The sequence below is a fragment of the Carlito syrichta genome, unplaced genomic scaffold (genome assembly GCF_000164805.1).
Source record: "Carlito syrichta isolate Samal-C Ts95f unplaced genomic scaffold, Tarsius_syrichta-2.0.1 Scaffold305659, whole genome shotgun sequence".
In the NCBI taxonomy this organism is placed as follows: Eukaryota; Metazoa; Chordata; class Mammalia; order Primates; family Tarsiidae; genus Carlito; species Carlito syrichta.
In genome coordinates this window covers 251,637-270,310 of record NW_007249755.1, presented here as the reverse complement: position 1 = coordinate 270,310, position 18,674 = coordinate 251,637, and the positions used below count along the sequence as shown (strand labels likewise).

The window sequence follows — 18,674 nt, the reverse complement described above, 5'->3', positions numbered from 1 at the left end:
TGATAACTCTGCATCTACCTCACCCTCGAGTTCAAGTATCCCCTGATATTGTGCCCTACAATAAAATTCCCAGAACAGGGAGAGTGCAAAAAGGACTCTGGGGGGGTTGTTCTCTTCAGAAACGCAAAATCAACTTTGACCGGGAGAAGGGCCTGGTGGAGGTGATCATCCAGACCTTGTCTGAGGATGACAAGGGGTCATACACCGCTCAGCTCCAAGATGGAAAAGCCAAAAATCAGATCACCTTGACGCTGGTGGATGACGGTCAGTCCCACCCTGCCCCTTCACATGCGGCTCCCCTGCGGCTCCAGGTTTTCAGCTCTGGGGCCCGCTGAGCACACATCTGTCCGTCCATCCCAATGCCCCCTCTGGACCTGCGTTTCTCTCAGCTTATGCCAGTCCCTCCCTGTATGTTTACAGATTTTGACAAACTTCTGAGGAAGGCAGATGCTAAGAGAAGAGACTGGAAGAGAAAACAGGGTAAGCGCTGCTGGGAAGAAATTCAAAAGCCTTGGCCATCGGTCAGTGCTGGAGATGCTGGACTGGGGGTTCATAGGACCCCTGCTCTGCTTGGTCCCGGAGGGAGGGCCACTATATTTCAGCCCAGTTCTATCCCATTGCCAGGACAAGCGGCACTTGCCCGACCCTGAGAGTGAGACCTTCCTTAGAGTTTGCACCCTAAGCCTCTCCCTTGCCTCACCGTAGTCCCCGCCCTGGTGGAGGCAGGATCTGAGGGCCTGTGGCCACTAGCTGCCTCTTCCCCGGCTGACTTCCCCTGTCTGCCCAGCAGGTGACGCCCCAGCTGAGCCTGGCGCTCTGACCATGGGAGTGTCTGTTTTTCGCACATACAGGCCCCTATTTCGAGCAGCCCTTGCAGTGGAAGGTCACCGAGGACTGCCAAGTACAGCTCACGTGCAAGGCAAGTCCCGCCTCCAGCCCTGCCCCAGGCCCATGGGATGGGACCTGTGGCTTGTCACCGAGCACAGTGCTGTCCCCACCATCCTCAGCCCCCAAACTCCATTCCCTGTGCTTGGCTGATTCCACACGTTGGAAGTGGCCCTGGGGAGATCATATTTAACCCGGAAAAACAAGCCCACCCTCCCAGAGCCCAGGGAACAGAATTAGCGAGAAGAGCACCAACCTTGAGCTAGATCCCAGGGGCTCTGGAAGGGGTTCTTTGGGGCCAGGGGTCTGGGAGCCAACAAGGATCTACATGCTGAGGGGGTGTCCCTGTGTTTATTAGTAACCTTTTCAGACACTCTGCATTGTTTTATTTCACCTGCCCCGTGATCATCTATGAGGTAGGCGCTCTTATCTGCACCTCATAGGTGAGGAAATGGGCGGGGAAGAAGCTCAAGGCCACATGGTGGGAGGGAGAGCCCAGGCTTTAACCAAGTCTCGCTGACTCCAAAGTCCAAGACCTCCTCAGCACCCACCAGCCCTAGAGAACTAGGGGAGGGGAGAGTGTGGTGGGTGCTCCCATAGACGCTTATTCGCCCAGTCAACTCAAAGCATTTAGGAGGCATAGACACCCTGCAAGTTCCCAGGCATGCAAAGATGAGAAAGTGATCTCTGTGGACCTCTGGGAGCCCATGATCCAAGGCAGGCTCGCTGGAAAACAGCTTGCCTCATGCTTGATCCACATACGTGCAGCAAATGGTGGAGTACTCTTGGGTGCTTCAAGGAAGACTTCCTGAAGGAGGTAACATCTAAGTGAGTTCTCAAGAAGTATAGGCATCTACAAGGACAATAAAGTAGGACAGGGATCAAGAGCAGAGGGAATGCCACTAGCAAAAGTTTAGCGTGCAGAGACATGGGGTGGGGGGAGAAGGAGTCGACTGAGACACCTGAAAGCATGTATACGTGGATGTTTTTACGTAAAAAGAAAGGAAGCCTGATGAGTCTCCACTCCCTACCTTCCTAGGTGACCAACACCAAGAAGGAGACTCGCTTCCAGTGGTTCTTCCGAAAGAGAGAGATGCCAGACGGTCAGTATGACCCACAAACCGGAGCAGGGCTTCTCTGCATCGAAGAGGTAAGCGCAGCTCTGGCCGCAGGGTTCACCCTCCCTGTCAGCTGCAAGCTGGCAAGGCCAAGAGCACTGTGCTGGGAGTCAAGAGCAGGGTAGAGACTAGGGTGAGGTAAGTGAAGCACTCGTCCCGAGTACAAAATGTAAGGAGCTCCACAAAACTCCATCATCAAGATAAATAATATTTCATGCCACACTCTAAAAAAATCAAAATTAATCCCCCCAAAAAAAGACCATGAGGAAAAAATAACGAATTTTTCAATAACAAGAGGACCAGTATTACTGATTTTCCCTTTTGCTTGGGCTCCAGACCTGGCCCTGCCAATGACTAGGCAGGTCTGGGCTAGTCACTGTCCCTCTCTGACCTCAGCTTTCATCTGTAGCATGAGCAGGTCAGAAGGAAGGCTCTCTCGATGCTTCCCTCCTGCCCCACAGTCTAGGATTCAGGACAGGCAAGATGTCTCTGGGAGAGGCAGGCCTGGGCAGGAAAACACAGGCTTGGAGCTCAATTCTCCCACCCCATCCTCCCCTGGGACCCGCAGAGGAGTGTGTCCTGATTGAGAGAGAAACACCAGGCTTATTCTTAAACAGTCGACATTTTTTTTTCCTTGCTGCTGACTTCCATGGCCTCACTGGGTGCCAGGGAGGACCAGAGCAAACACAGCAGAGAAAGGATATAGTGTTTCAGGGTCTTCTCCCAAATCCCGGCAGGGCAATGCCAAACCAGTCTTTTGTCTCCACTATGCAAGCTCTCCCAGCAGGGTGTGGCACCAAGGATGTGCTTAACGGTGATGGAGTTTTATTATAACTATTCGTCTGGTTGGTGCAAACTTTCTGGCTTCCAAAGACTTACCTCCCTTGGTAGCACGTAGATGGGGCAAGGATGATGTCACTGTTTTACAGATGAGTAAACTGAGTCTCAGAGGGTTTAAGTACAAAGACACAAGGCTAGAGAGTGGGTCAGAAGCCACTCCAATCACCCAACCCAGGTTTGGCTGAGACCTTGAAGCCTTCATTGTGTTGGGGGGAGGGGCAGAGCATAGGAAAGGCCTGTGGGGGTTCGGCCCCTCGATCCCCAAGTTGAGCTGCTTCTGCCTTGGATCCTACCCCAAATCCACTGTGAGGAGATAGTCCTGGTGGAAAGTATTTAGAGGTGAGGGACTGGGAAGGCACGTATTACGCCCAGGCCCTGAGGGAGGAGCCGCGTGTCCTAAGCGGTCACTTCTGATCTCTGGATCTTGCACAAAGTGCTGGGATTACAGGCGTGAGCCATGGCGCCTGGCCTGGGCAAGAGAAAACACACACTCCCTTCTGAGGAAGTGCAGGGGTTCCCTCCACCCAGGAGCTGACAAGTTGGGTCGTGCTCAGAGCAGCTGCCTGTGAGTCTAAATGGGGAGTGTCTGTTTCTGCCCTCAGCTCCTCCACCCCACCCCTTCCTCAGATGTAGACAAGCCCTGAGCTAGGAATCAAAGCCCTCTAGAGTTGAAAGATCACACAGCCCAGATGAGTAAACGGAGGCCCAGGGAGGAGAAGGGTCTTGCCTGAGAGTTAGGGGCAGGCCTCCTGATTGTCTTCTGGAACCCCAGGCTGACACTGCCATCTCCCATCCTTCTTTCCAGTTGTCCAAAGAGGACAAAGGAATTTACAGAGCAGAGGTCTCTGATGACCGAGGGGAGGATGACACCATTCTGGACCTCACAGGTGAAGGTAGGAACCAGTGAAGGTGGAGATGGGCCAGGAGGGCTGTGGGGGATCATACTGCAACAGAGGCGTGATGTGACCTTCTGGGTAAGGTTTATGCAATCCCCATATCACCTGGGACAATTGAGGCACAGAGAGGTAAAGTGACTTACCCAAGGTGGCACAGCTAGTCTGTGTCAGGGGCCTAGTCTATGTGACTCTGACGCCCGTGTTCACTGCGATATACCACAGTGAGTCCAAGCCTGGAAACGCAAGGCCTGAGTTCACTCCTCTGCCCCATAGTAGGCTCAGCCTCCTCATCAGGCTGGTTGGCTCAGCCTGCAAGGAAACTGTCAGGTTGGCCTGTTCGTCCTCCCTCCATGGTGCCCCCCCCCACCCCACCCATCCCTGAGTGCCCCTAATCCTCCTCCTCCCCCAGCCATGGGAGTAGACCTGCAGAGCTCCCTGTGTCCCCAGAGCTGCTCATGGGCTCCCCAGCCTTTTTCCGGGACATCCGTTGGGAAACCCTGCACCAGCTGACCATTTTCTCTGTCTCCCTCCAGCCCTGGATGAGATCTTCACCGAGCTGGGCAGGATTGGTGGTAAGCAAGTCCACCCCTTTGCCCAGCGCTGCCCCAATGCCAAATAGCTTCCAAGAGGCCTCCCAATGGCCTTGGCTGCCAGGGTGGGTTTCGTTTCCAACCTCAAAGACTGGAAACTCCAGCCCTGCATTCCCAGAGCCCCAGAGCAGGGGTGAGTAGGCTGGCCCAAAATGTGCTGCCCAAATGGCCTTGGGGAAGACACTCTCCTCCTCTGTTTCCCCAGCCCTCTCTGCGACCCCACTGAAAATCCAGGGGACTGAGGAAGGGATCCGGCTCTTCAGCAAGGTCAAGTATTACAACGTGGAGTACATGAAAACCACCTGGTTCCACAAGTAGGTCGGCCAGGCCCACAGGGCTTCCCTTCCTTCCCCTGCCCAGTCTTCCCAGCAGAGCCCAATCCTCGGGTGTTGGCAGAGATGAGGGTCTCTGGCCAGTCTTACTGTCCACAGAAGGAGTTGGGAATAAGGATCAGCAGGCAGAGGAGCAGAATGGCTGTGCTAAGATCCCCCAGGGAAAGTGCAAACTTTGGTGGAAGGTCCATTTTTCCAGAATCTCTGTGGCCATAGTAGGATCATCTCAGAGTAGCATCTGGGAACCAGGAGAGCGAGAGATGCAGGAACGAGAAAGAACCAGACAGTCATGATGCCCTTGTGGGCCTCTGTAGCCTTTGCAATCTCAGGCAGAGGGACCTGCAAGGCTGAGAACTAGCTGGCAACTAGGGCTTGGAGGCAGGAAAGACAAGGTACCCATAGAGCCTGAGTCAGGAGCTAAGTGACCCCAGGTCTTAGGAGAGTAGAATTTTCCAGTACATTGTATTATGCGCATGCCTCAGTCTCGTGGGCAGCCGGGCAGACATTACTACACCCATTCTGTGAAGAAGGTTAGACTATCTTGGTCAAGTGCATCGAGTGAGAGCCAAGGCCAGATGGAATCTCAGGACCATGGGTCCTGTGACTAAGCACAGAGGTGTCACCTCTACAACACCACACTGGGGACACGAGCCGAGCCCATATCTCCAGAAATGAAATTTAAGCAAACAAGGGAGTTTAACTGAGGTGGTTTCTGAAGGTTGGCGGAGAATGATCATGGGAGGAAACACAGGAAGGCTTAAGAGGGGGAGGATGAAGAGGTGAGTAAGTGGCTCCTGAGGGTGGGGGAAGTAGCAGTCGCTGACCCCGGAGCACCATACCCTTGGGGCTCCCCAGCTTACAGGACATATCATAAATGAAGACTCAGCACTGGCATCCAGTTGTTGTACCACAAGATTTGATGACTGCATAAATGAAGGTTTGAATGACGAATGAATCGCTGAATGAAGATGGATAAGTGAACAGATGCGTATTGAACGTCTCAGGAGTGGCCGCCGTCCTCCGCCCACAGACCTGGAAACAAAACCCCAGGGGAGGATTTGGGGGCAGGGGAATTTGTTGACCTGCAGATAGACAGGCTTAACCATCTCTCTGCCCTCCAATTCAGGGACAAACGCCTGGAAAGTGGCGATCGGATAAGGGCAGGCACCACCCTGGATGAGATCTGGCTACATATCACAGACCCCAAAGACTCAGACAAGGGCAAATACATGCTGGAAATAGCTGCCGGGAAGGAAGTTCGACAGCTCTCAGCAGATCTCTCAGGTCAAGGTAAGCTACGCATCTGTGTGTTTAGAAAATCCCGTGATCCTTCAGCCTGAGCAACCTAGTGAGACCCTGTATCTACAAAAAAAATTAAAAATTGACCAGGTGTGCTGGCACATACCCGTAGTCCCAGCTACTCGGGAGGCTGACACAGGAGGATCGCTTGAGTTGGAGGCAGCAGAGATCCATGATCATGCCACTACACTCCAGCCTGAGTCAGAGTGAGATTCTGACTCAAAAAAGAAAAGAAAAAACAATCCAGCCGGGCTCGGTGGCTCAGCCTGTAATCCCGCGCCTTTGGGAGGCTGAGGTGAATGGATTGCCTGAGCCCGCGGGTTCGAGACCCGCCTGGGCAGCGAGACCTCATCTCTACAATAAATCAAAAAAATCAGCTGGGCGTGGTAGCGCATGCCTGTAATTCCGGCTACTTGGAAGGCTGAGGCGGAAGGATCGCCGGAGCCCAGCAGGTCGAGGCTGCGGTGGCCGGGAGCGGCCACTGCACTCCAGTCTGGGCGACAGAGTGAGACTCCAACTAAAAAAAAAAAAAGAAAAGAAAAAACAATCCAATGGTCTCTTGGGAGGACTCCCTCTCCCCACCCAGTCCTGACACTGCCCCAGGAAAGCACTGGAATGGTGAGGAGAGTGGAGGACTCAGGCTAAGCCTTGCCCCTGGGGGTCACCCTGCCCCTGGGGTCACACGACAGTGGCCCTGATGTGCCCTTTCCCCCTTTGTCCTTCCTGCAGCGTTTGACAATGCCTTGGCTGAACACCAGAGACTGAAGTAAGTTTCCTCTATGTTTCTCATTGTGACTCCCAGGTCCCTCGGAGTATGACCTGGACTGTGCTCAGGACCCTTCCTGGGAGTCCCGGCTGGCCTCACCTTTCCCTTACCACTCCCTCACCCCCTCTTGGATGGGGCTCTCCTTTCATAGATGGAACATCACACCATCTTCCACTTCTGTTTTTCAGGGCCTTGGCCATCATCGAGAAGAGTGAGTCTGCCGGCATCTCTGTTGTTTTCGCTTCTGCGTTTGGGGAGGACTTCCCAGGAGCTCAAGCCTCCCTCCTGGCAGGCTGTGGAAGGCCCAGTATCCTAGTGGGGTTTGTGGGGTTCTAGGCTCTCGTGGAGCTGCTGGGAGAGCTGGGTGGGGCAGATAAGGAGTCCAAGGGATCGTGGGTATGGATGCGCCCAGGACAGGAGCATGGGCAACACGAGTGGAACCCAAAAGGCAGGGGCCAGAGAGAAATGGGGGGGGCAGGCCTTCCTGTATGAGCTGTGGGGAGGAGGCGACATCAAAGCTAAAGTCGAGGCTGTCAGGGCATCGGGACCTCATCAAATCCAAGACAAAACCCCAAACCCAGAGGGACATGGCATGGCCTCCAGGCTGCCTGAGGAGCCGCCACTATGTCTGCCAGCTCAAGCCTGTGGCCTCCCACCCAGCAGGTCCCCTGGCAGTTCTAAGGGGCCCACTGGTAGGTGTCTGGCTTTCGGGTCTCACTGACCCAGCAGGTGAGAAGCAGGGATTTCAGTGAGGGAAAGACCCAGTGGCAAAGCACAGCAACCCCTGCCCACCTGGCTGCAGGTAGAGACTAGAGGGCTCTGAGGACGGGAAAGGAGTGCTAACACACCCAACCTGGGGCCCTTTGTGGGAGGAGGTCCTGTGCCCTGCTTGGCACCTTGTCCCCGAGTGTCCCCACATGACAGAACATGCAGGCATAGAGTTTATAACTGTGATCTGGAAGGGACCACTGGGAGGTCTAAGTGCAGTGAGGAGCCCTTGCGGGAGGTTCTCCTTGGCAGAGAGAGCACAACCCAAGACCAGCCTCAGTCTGCGCAGACTGCTCATACCACCAGTTAATCATTTGCCCAGTAAGAACATCCCCTCCAACCCCTCTATGACCCTCACAGAGGGAGGCTGAATTCACCAATGCATGGTCACTGGGACTTATGAAATGAGCATTGAGGGAAGTGATGATGGAGGGCCTGGGAAAATTCCTGCCCACAACTGCATCCACCTGCGGGGCCTTCCCTGTCCAGTTCAGGGTCCTGCTCCCTTCCAGCCACTGGACAGGCGCCATCTGTGTTGGGCCCTGCACTTCCATGGCCTCGGCTGTGCTGACCATCCCTCCTATGCCCACAGTCTACACGGCAGCATCAAGAATAGATTGTCTTCTGCTTAGTGATTTACAACCGCACTTCCACCCTACCCATCCCCAATGGCCACCAGGTCCCTCACCTGGTCCCTCGCCCGGTCCCTCGTCAAGTGTCCCAAAAGCTTCGATTCCACTTTTCCTGATGCCCTCTCGGTTCACCCCCGTGGCTGGCTGGTCACACCTGGTGTGTGGATTTTGCCAGTTTAAGGCTCAGAACATCTCATTTACCTGCTTTCCCAGATCTGTTCTTGAGGTCACCTCCAGCTACCACTAATCGTAGCAAAGCCCTCAAGTCAGCAGCAGAAACACATTATGTCCCATGTCTTCTACTTATGAAGGCAAGGAAGCATGTAATTAATACAATTCTTAAGATTTCCATCCAAAATGATGAAAATAGAAAAATGAAGCCTTGCTTAAAAATAAGTCTCAATTCTTCAGAAACTTGCTTACGGTAGCAGCTGCCAGGAAAACATTCACTGCTGGGGTCTCTTGTTTCCCTTCCAGATCGTGCCAAAGTGGTGCGGGGCCTGCCAGACGTGGCCACAATCATGGAGGATAAGGTACTGAGCCCCATTGCTTTTGACCTTTTGGCTAAGATCAAGTGCAGGTACTGAGCCTTCCCAGCCCACAGCCTGCAGTCCTGGGTCAGTGTTCCCTCATGTATCTATTAGCTCACGGAACAATGTGGCCCTGTGGGTTCAAGAGCCAGCGTGGCTGGTTGGCCAAAGGGCTTCAATCTGCCACAGTCTGGCTAAGTGATCCTGCCTCACTGATTGCCAAGTGCTGGCTCGGGTGACACCAGGTTCAGTGGCTTTCCTTGGTAGCACATCTCTCTAGACAGCCCTGGATGTCATGGACTTCAGCTTCCGCAGGATTCTACTGAATGATACCTAAAAGCCCTTCTAGGGCTGCAATTCTGCAAGCCTAGTGTTCTCACAAATGACAGCCAACATGTTCATGGTGCCTCCTTTGTGCCAGGCTCTCTTCCATACGTATCACCTATTTTAGCTTATTTAGCCACCAAGGCAACCCCATGAAATAGGGTATTATTACTAGACTCACGTGATAGCTGAGAAAACTAAGGCCCAGAGTGGTCAAGGGACTTGCTTAAGGTCACACAGCTTAAAACGACAGAGCTGAGATTCACACCCAGGAAACCCAACTCCAGAACCTGTGTGTTTAATCATTATGCTATCATGCTCTGCGTTAGATCTTGTTCAAAATTTCCAAACTCAACTCATTCATCTTTGTACTGAAGCAATATAATCTCTTACTTGCATGGTAAAATCATAATGACACATATATGGCAAAAAGCCATAAAGCAAAATGCAGGCTACATCAGGGACAAATAATTGCTAGAGTAATAATGGTCTGAAATTCTAACTAGAAAGTATTTCTGTGGAAAGGTTGAGGATGAAGGATGCAGGGTGAAAAGAAAATGTCTCTCTCCTTTATGGGTTATAATAAAACACACATAATAAATTTATCATAAGGCGCAAACTGTAATGGGAGCTCTCTGGGAGCATGAAGGTGAACGCCAAGTTCAAGTTATAAGGAAGTGAAACTGTTCTCTTCCTGTCGGTTGAAACAGACCCTGTGCCTGACCTGCGTTATCTCAGGAGACCCCACCCCTGAAATCTTTTGGCTGAAGAATGACCAGCCCGTCACCTTCCTTGACCGCTACCATATGGAAGTGAGGGGGACGGAGGTCACCATCACCATCGAGAAGGTCAACAGCGAGGACAGCGGGCGCTATGGCGTCTTTGTCAAGAACAAGTATGGCTCCGAGACAGGCCAGGTCACCATCAGTGTGTTCAAGCATGGAGATGAGCCCGAGGAGCTGAAGAAGATGTGACAGCGTGTGTCCAGCCACAGCCTGAGGTCTAGTCTGCAAGGACTAGTAGGGTCAACCAGTGGGTCACAGCCTGGCACAGGTCATGGGGGTGGGCAGAAGGGAGGGGGACAGGGTAGAACCCAGGATATGAAGGTGGGGGAAAGTGGACACACCAAAGTGGAGAAGCAAAGATCTTGCTGGGGTCTTGGGAGAGTGGGGTGAGCACTGGACCTGGAACAGGAGACCTAGATGCATTGTCTACCTGTTCCCAGGTGGAGGCTGGCTACACAGTGAAACACTGTAGTTCCCCACCTCATACAGTTATCTGACTCCAAATGTCAATGGGGCTGAGTTTGATGAGCCCTGACATAAACAGATCTATCACACCCCCTCTTAGGACACTGTTGTTTCAATTCACGTAAGTTCAACAGACATTCACTTGAAGGCTAGCACATAGCAGGCTGAGGATGCACTGGAACTATAAAGGTAACTAATATGCAGGCCCCGCCCACAAGGAGGTAACTAATATGTAGGCTCCACCCACAAGGAGGTAACTAATATGCAAGCCCCACTTACAAGGAGGCTGCAGACTCCAGGATAGGACAGGAAATGATAAAGTTTATAAAAGCAGGACCAAGTAAAGTGCCACCCGTGATCAGAGGAGGGAGATGAAAGGTTGTCCCAGTAGGGGAAGGTCTTTAAAACACCGCCACACATTGGCAGAATTGGGGTTGGGCCCTGAAAAATGAGTGTGGTTTGGTGGAGGTAATGGGAGAGAGACATTTCAGGAGCAGGACCTGGTGGGAGCAAAAGTGAGGAGGTGGCGGGTGAGACTGCCCAAGCGGCCTTGAGTGCCAGGATTGGAACTGATAACCCTCAGGACTTCCAGCGTGGGGCCCCTGCCCGGTGTGACAAATACTGGTTGGCCTTGCTTGATGAATCTCAGGACAGAACTGGGCATTTCTCTGCCCTCCAATTTTCTTCTTTTTTAAAATAAAGTAGGAGAGATTATAAAATGATAGGTGTTTTGGAAAAATCCTAGAAATTATAAAGGAGAAATAAAAATAATCTATACTCCCAGCACCAGGAAGTAATACTTGCCTCTGATTTCTGAAACGGCTTCTGCACTGGAGGATACAATGAATCACTCCTGCATCCACCACCTCCAAGTGTATCAAGGTGTGGTGGGTAACTGATATCTCCCAGCGGCTCAGGTTCTAGGCTACATGGTGCAGTCAGCCAGGCGTCCAAGGAGACCTCTGCAGTGGGGGTGGGGCAAGGGGCCTGATTGGAGTTCGAGAAAACATACGGGTCTTGGAGACAAACACCCCTGGCTTGAAGCACCCGTCTGCCACCCACTTGCTCCGGAAAGCCTGCTGGTCCTGATGGAACATGGTATGAGCACCCCTGCCCTAAGAAGACGCTAACAAACTGAGCACGCCATGTAGTTAGGATGCTGTGAGCCCGGTAGGGAGCCGGAGCAGGTCCCTGCTGGGCTGCACTAGAGTTCTTAGCATATTAGTTATAGTTCTGTTTTTTCGCTCCTGGCCTGATCATTCCAATATCCCTGGCATAACTGAGTCTGGTTCTGATGCTTGCTGTCTCTTCAAACTGCGTTTTGCCCTTTGTGCCTTGTAATTTATTGTTAAAAGGCAGATATAGGCCCGGTGCCGTGGCTCACGCCTTTAATCCCAGCGCTTTGGGAGGCAGAGGTGAGAGGATTGCCTGAGCCCACGGGTTCAAGACTAGCCTTGGCAACTTAGTGAGACATCATCTCTACAATGAATCAAAAAATTAGCTGGGCATGGTGGCGTGTGCCTGTAGTTCCAGCTACTTAGAAGGCTGAGGTGGAAGGATCACCTGAGCCCAGCAGGTCGAGGCTGCAGTGGCCGTGAGTGTGCCACTGCACTCCAGCCTGGGCAACAGAGTGAGACTCCAACTTAAAAAAAAAAAAATTGGGCTGTGTGCGGTGGCTCACACCTATAATCCCAGCACTTTGGGAAGCCGAGGTGAAAGGATTGCCTGAGCCCATGGGTTCGAGATCAGCCTGGGTAACTTGGCAAGACGTCACCTCTATAATAAATAAAAAAAATTAGCCAGGTGTGGTGGCTTGTGCCTATAGTTCCAGCTACTTGGAAGGATCGCCTGAGCCCTGAAGGTCGAGGCTACAGGGCCTGTGAGTGTGCCACTGCACTCCGGTCTAGGTGACAGAGTAAAGACTCCAACTCAGAAAAAGAAAAAAGGCAGACATGACATACCAGGTAAAAGGAATGGCAGTAACAGGTCTTTAGTGATATGCCAGAGAGGCATCCTAGAGTCTGAATTTATGAGCCCATGCCCTGGACTGTGAGCCTTTCAGGTTTTCTTTTCCACCCTCTTAGTTTAGTTTGTCACTGTCTTGTTCTTAGTTGGAACAAGATGACATAGCTGGAGTTGGGACATTTTCTTTCCCCCAGGTAGGTTAGGCTCTGGTAAAACCTGGCAAATTAGGCTCTGGGAATATAGTTTCTCCTGAGGTTGGGCTTTATTTAAAAGAATAAAATGCTCTGATGCATTTCAAAATGATTATTTTCTCCTCCTCCTGCTGGAAGCCCAGGGAATTTTTTTCTGATCCTCGCTGTGAGCACCTGGTCCAGTTCTTGGAGGTAAAACTCGCAAAAATGTAGGGGCTACCTGTTGACTGGGGCTCCCTGAGGTTTTTTGTCTCTCAGACTTGTTCACATTGAGTCTCCAGCAATTCGTCAACTACAGGTCAGGTCTCCCTACTGAGGTTTCTGGCTGTAGGTTTCTGCTCTAGTAAGTTGCGATTCTCTGTACTCACCTGTTTGTCCCCCCAATTTGGGGGGGCAGCGGATTGCCCTGTGACTCTCTTCTCTGAAGGATGGATCTAAGAAGAGTCACTGATTTCTCCGTTTGTTCAGCTTTTTACTTGTTGTTAGGATGAAACGACAACTTCGATGTTCCTTACACGCTGAACCAGAAACCAGAAGTCTCTCTACCCTGCAGCACACAGACAATTTACCTCGGTCCAGTCTCTGGATCCTGGAGCATCCTGGAGGCTTCCTGAAGACCAGGAGCCCCATCACTCCCATTTGCTCTGTTCTCTTTCCCTGCCCCCACCTCACAGAGCCCAGACTCAGCCAGTTGTTCTGTCTGAGTCCTACCTTCCAACCTAGGAGGACCGAGAGCAGGGCAGTCCTGGGTGGGGGGGAAAGGGGGAACAATGAGATGGAGGTGCTTGCCTCCTCGCCTTGTTATTCCTCTCAGCTCTTCCCACTTCACCCCACGAAACCTCAAGTACTGCTGGGACCAGGGTGGGAGGCAACAGGGGAGCCTTGCTGAAAAACAGGAATCTACAACCTTCCCATGGGGTCTTTTCCATCTTCGCCTAGTCTATATTTTCTGAGCCCAGGGTAGATGGCTGTTGCGCCGCATGGTCCCAGAGCCTCCACAGCCTCACTCACCCACACTCTACAGCCTGAAGCACAGACCTTCACCTTCCTCTTCCCTCTCAGTCTGTTGCCAGTGGCTACCCCTCCTGCCCCCTGCCTAGTCTACTCCTTACAGCATCTCACTTGTGGGGCCCCTCTGTTTCCTCCTTAGCTACAATTCCTGTTAGGGTACAGATAGGGTGAGGGTGGATAGATGGATGGATGGGGAGGGGTGCGGCACCAACAGAGCTGTCATGCCAGAGGCATGCAGTGGTAACCAGAGATCTGAGTAGTGCAAAGATTTGCAACACACAAAGAGGTGAAAGAAGAAAAGATTTATTTAAGAAAAGTTCACTTCCCACAGACAGGAAGCGGGCCTACACTCTAGATGAGTGTGGCACTGTAGCCCCCTGAGCCTTGACTTAAATCCTCTCCCCTGGAGATGTTGCAATCAGGTAGACGAGACTGTCGTGACTTCCTTGTTAACTACTTGCAGATGTCTTGGAGACCCTGAGGGGGGTCCTGGTCACCATGCACTGAGTATACCATGAGTCAATACTGGTCGTGCTTGAGAAATTTGAGTTTCTAAAAAGACAAATTACAACAGACCAGTACTGGTCATGCTTAAGGAGTCTGTGTTTCTGAAAAGACAAAGTCGGCAAAGTTAATCTTTACCTAGAGTATGTATTTCTCCAGGACACAGCCTCTACTTTCTCATCATTATGATAGAATTTAGGAACAAGATAAAAAATGACTTCCTCCTCTCCACCTGTCCTTTCAATTCCCACTTGCTGCTTCTATTATTCTTTTTCTGACTCATCTGGGAAATATCTCAGTTGGTCCAGCCTGATCTCCGGTGCCGTGTGGGACACAGAGAGCCAGGGACTTTGTCTCTCTTAGCTGGCAGAATCCATCAGCAAACACACTCTACGGTTTGAATGCACCCCAAAAGTTCACGTGTTAGAAGCTTAATCCCCAATGCAACAGCGTTGGGAGGTGAGGCCCAATGGATGGTGATTAGATCATGAGGGTACTGCCCCCATGCATGGATCAATGTCATCATGGAGGGAGTGGGTTAGTCAGCCCAGGAGTGGGTAAGTTACTGTGGGTTCCTGATAAAAGCAGGCGTTTGGCCTCTTTCCCCACCTTCTCTCACACTCTCTCACCATGTAATGCCTTCTGCCATGTTATGATGCTGCAAAAAAGCCCTTACCAGTTGTGGATCCCTCAACCTTAGACTTCCCAACCTCCAGAACTGTAAGAAATACATTTCTTTTCTTCATATATTACCCAGTCTGTGGTATTCTGTTACAGAAGCACAAAAGGGACAGAGACACATGCAATCCCAGCATCTCAGGAACCCCGGGCTTTTCCAGCAGACTGGACTTCCACAGCCCAGGCAGGACACACAGGTGGAAGAAAAGCCAGCTAGCCAGCCGGTTCGCCTCTACTGGCCATTGTCCATTCCTCCCCCTCACCTGTGATGCCACCTTTCACAACCCAACCAGGACACACTCCTTGGCATAAAGAATTTAAAGCATATAACAGGAAGAGCACAGGGAGTGAGAACCCTGATGGGAAATGGCTGGCCTGTGTAATCATTAGCTCTACCCACTCAGCCTCAGCCACACTCCAGTCAAATGCTTTGGATACTTTAAAAATTCCAAGTAACTTCAAGCAACTTGAGTGATAGTTTCATGCCAAAAATAGTTTTAGAAACAACACTCCTCAGATGTCTCTAGCTAGAGACATCAGACATTTGATTTTCAACATTTGAGAAAAGTATAGTTTCTGAGGCTGAAGTAGTTTCAGTGAAGGAGTGCCCTGGATTACCAGAAAAACTAAATTGCACAGCCTGTGAGGAATGTGCCCCTCCTCTCCTGGGCCTCCCAGAAATCCACGCACCCTCAGCTGATTTTCAAAATCACCATTTCCTGTACCAGCAGATCTAAAGAAAGAGAAATATGGCCACACAAAAGTCATTTCATTCCAATTATAGAAGTGTTCATGGTGAAATAAGTCTTTGGGTTTGCTTTAAAACACTCAGTCTAAAAAAAGTGGGTGGGGGAGAGGAGATAAATAGAAAAGTTAGCAAAATAGTGATGATTCTTGTGGTTGGGTAATGGTTGCCTGGGAGTTCATTGCTACTGTTCTCTCTACTTTTGTATGTTTAAAATTTTTTTTCCATAATAAATTTTAAAGACCTCATGGGAAACAAATCCTCGGCTGTCTTTTCATCTGGAATCCTGTTAGTTATTCATATCCAGCAATTAGTCAAGGATATTAGACACAGGCAAGTGAGCAGAGTTCCTTTCTTGCAGGCAATTCACATAACCTGTTATTTTTCAGTTGAATAAATTAAAATTAATGGATGCTCTACAAGAAATAATGATCAAGTAACGACTGCAGTTTTTGTTTTTAATTACACATCCAAATGATTCAGCAACTCCTCATTCATCTAGCACAAACTTGCTTGAGCTTACTGTGTGACAGGAACATAAAAAATGAAAGCCTGGTACTGTATTCTGAGAGCCAAGCTCTGCTGTATCCAATTCATGACTTGATTGAGTGTTTGACCTGTCTGCCTCTCATCTGTAAGAGGAAGGCTGTTATGAGAATTACATAAGAAGATGCTTACTTACCAAGTAACTAGCATGGTGCCTGATGGGAGCTAAACAAATGACAGATTTCCCCACCCACCCATTCCCTGGGGGTGTCACAGTCTGCTGGGGAAGACAGAGGTGTCAATCCAGTTCCTACGGGATTCAACAATTCCTTCCTTCTGCATAATTTTGGCTGATGATAGTATGAACACTTCCAGAAGTGGGAGCTCACAGTCTCACAAGAGATTTTTTAAGTAGTATTTGTGGTATTTTTTTCTTTTTATTTTTATTATTATTACTATTTATTTTCTTTTTTTGGTGAGATAAAATCTCACTACATTGCCCAGGCCACTCAAGCAATTCTCCCATCTCAGTCTCCTGAGTAGCTGAGATCACAGGTACATGCTACCACTCGTAGTCCGTTGTTTTTTTTTCCACAATAGAAATTACAAATGCTTGTCACTGTTTATTAACTAATCCAACAGATATTCCCATCAGTTCCCCATTGCCACCTCCACTCTAAAGATTGGGAAGTTAAACACTCGCTTTCCCAAACTCCCTTGTAGCTGGGGATAACAATAGGACACAATTCCGGTCAAAGACAAATAAGCAGATACCTGCTGGAGCACCTTGGTAGGCCCTTGGTGTTGCTAATCAAAGGGACAGACATGGTAGGCACCATGCGACTTCCCTTCCTCCTCCCTGATCCATTTGTGAACATTCTTCCTGGAGCGAGGGCAGCCATCTGATGACCATAAAGAAATAAAAATCACAGAGCTGCCAGCCCTGATATTAGGACACGGCTGCCACCAGGCCCTCCGCCACCCACTTCCAGACTACACATAGGAGAAAAGTAAATCACTCTATGTTTAAGCCACTGTAAGTTAGACTTTCTGTTCCTTGGAGTCAAGAGCATTTCCAATTCTCATACCACTTGTTAGCTTGTTTGGTGTAGTCATAACAGAGTTGAGAAAAACCTACATATAATTTTACATCCTGGACTTTTCATATGCCATTATGTTATGGGAATTTTCTCACATCACCAAAAAGCATTCCAAAACCCCACATTATTGTTTGTCAATCTTGTCATTATGTATCATTTTCATATTGCTAGAAATAGCTTCCAATTTTTTACTTTTATAAATAAAACTGGGGGCATTCTCACATATAAATCTTTGCCTGTCTCTCTGAAAAATTCTTTAGGATAGATTCCAGAAGGGGAATTACTGGGTCAGAGGGCATGAATTACTGAGTGGAAAGCTCATAAAGACAGTTCCACATCCTAGCTTCCTGGCAAAAGTGGAGGCTGTCAACCAGTGATGGCATCCTGGGCCTTCCCCTATTGACACATGTCAGAAGTTAGTCAATCAGCACCTATTTCACTCTAGGCACTATGACAGGAACTGGTGATACAGTAATTAGCAAAATAGACACAGGCCCTGTTCACACAAGAAGATGCCATTTATCAGATGGTGAACCAGAGAGATGGTGGCTGGTTTTTATAGGACCACAGACAACTGATGGAAGAACAGGCTCACCATAAAGTTAAAAACAAAAAAACCTATGAGAAAAATAATTTGTCAACTATAGTAAACTATAAGGCTAATATGAGGGGGAACCAAAAAAAAAGGAGGTGGGGATTATCTTTTGGAGAGCAGACCCTTTGTAGTACACTCAGAATTTGTTCCTCCGGCTCAAACAGTCAGCAAAATTTTTATCTGGAAGGATTAAGCAGTTTGCTTCATGATTTGTGGAAGAAACACCCCAACTTGTGGCAAACAAGTTCATGACAACACACCTGCCCACAGGTACACTGAGCATTCAGCAGTTTTTAACCAAAACGGCATGATCCCTGTGCCCTATCCTCCCTAATTCACCCAATCTCACCCCGAGCAACTGTTTTTCGTTTTCCTGGGTGAAAATTATCCTCAAAAGGAATCATTTTGTCAATATGGAATAGGTGAAACAAAAACAGCAGAAACACTAAAAGGCATCAACATTGACGAGTTCAAAAACTGTTTTGAGCAGTAGAAAAAGCACCTCGATAGGTGTATTGCATCAAATAAAGAGTATTTTGAAGGTGACTAGAGTATAAACATGTAAGAATAAATACACAATTTTGTATAAATAAATTCCAGGCTTTTTTGGGTCCCCCTCGTAAACTTAACAACCTAGTCATACTGTGACTGATATACAACAATGATAAAATGATATTGCAAAAAAATATTTAGAAGCATGGGAAAAATGTTCAGGATAGGCTTTAAAAATCAAAAGACAGACTTCAAACATTATATACAGTGTGATCTTATTTTAGTAAAATTTTTAAATATTATCTATTTTAGAAGACAGAATATACATCAAAATATTAACAGTGAATTCTATGTGTGGTAGAACTACAATTGATTGGTATTTTTCCTCTTATTTTCAAAACCTCTATAATAAACTTGCATTATGTTTTTAAAAGAAGAAATAATATTCTTGAATGTTTTCTAAGTTACTGCAGATGTCTGCTCCATCTCTGTCAAACTAACTTCTCTTTATTTTCTGTGTTTCTGACTCTGGGACTCTTTATTTTGCTTTTATACCTCACTTCTCAACAGTAACTGACACCTTCACTTCATGATCATTTGAGACTTAAGCCTATCCAGTGACCTTTCATTTCAGATATTGGATTTTACAGCTTTGGACTTTCTATTCTTTTTTATAT

General features: G+C 49.2%; 1 protein-coding gene across 1 annotated transcript in view; it reads left to right on the top strand.

Moving 5' to 3' along the window:
* MYOM3 (myomesin 3) overlaps positions 1 to 9,954 on the top strand; it is a 51,488-nt gene extending 41,534 nt beyond the window's left edge. Inside the window, exons 26-37 of the mRNA XM_008062174.1 lie at positions 120 to 264; positions 421 to 480; positions 852 to 919; positions 1,925 to 2,035; positions 3,649 to 3,736; positions 4,273 to 4,311; positions 4,535 to 4,643; positions 5,788 to 5,951; positions 6,690 to 6,726; positions 6,915 to 6,937; positions 8,604 to 8,659; positions 9,691 to 9,954. Coding sequence (XP_008060365.1) covers positions 120 to 264; positions 421 to 480; positions 852 to 919; positions 1,925 to 2,035; positions 3,649 to 3,736; positions 4,273 to 4,311; positions 4,535 to 4,643; positions 5,788 to 5,951; positions 6,690 to 6,726; positions 6,915 to 6,937; positions 8,604 to 8,659; positions 9,691 to 9,954 — 1,164 coding nt within the window. The remainder of the gene's footprint in view (positions 1 to 119; positions 265 to 420; positions 481 to 851; positions 920 to 1,924; positions 2,036 to 3,648; positions 3,737 to 4,272; positions 4,312 to 4,534; positions 4,644 to 5,787; positions 5,952 to 6,689; positions 6,727 to 6,914; positions 6,938 to 8,603; positions 8,660 to 9,690) is intronic.
* Positions 9,955 to 18,674: the final 8,720 nt, after the last annotated feature.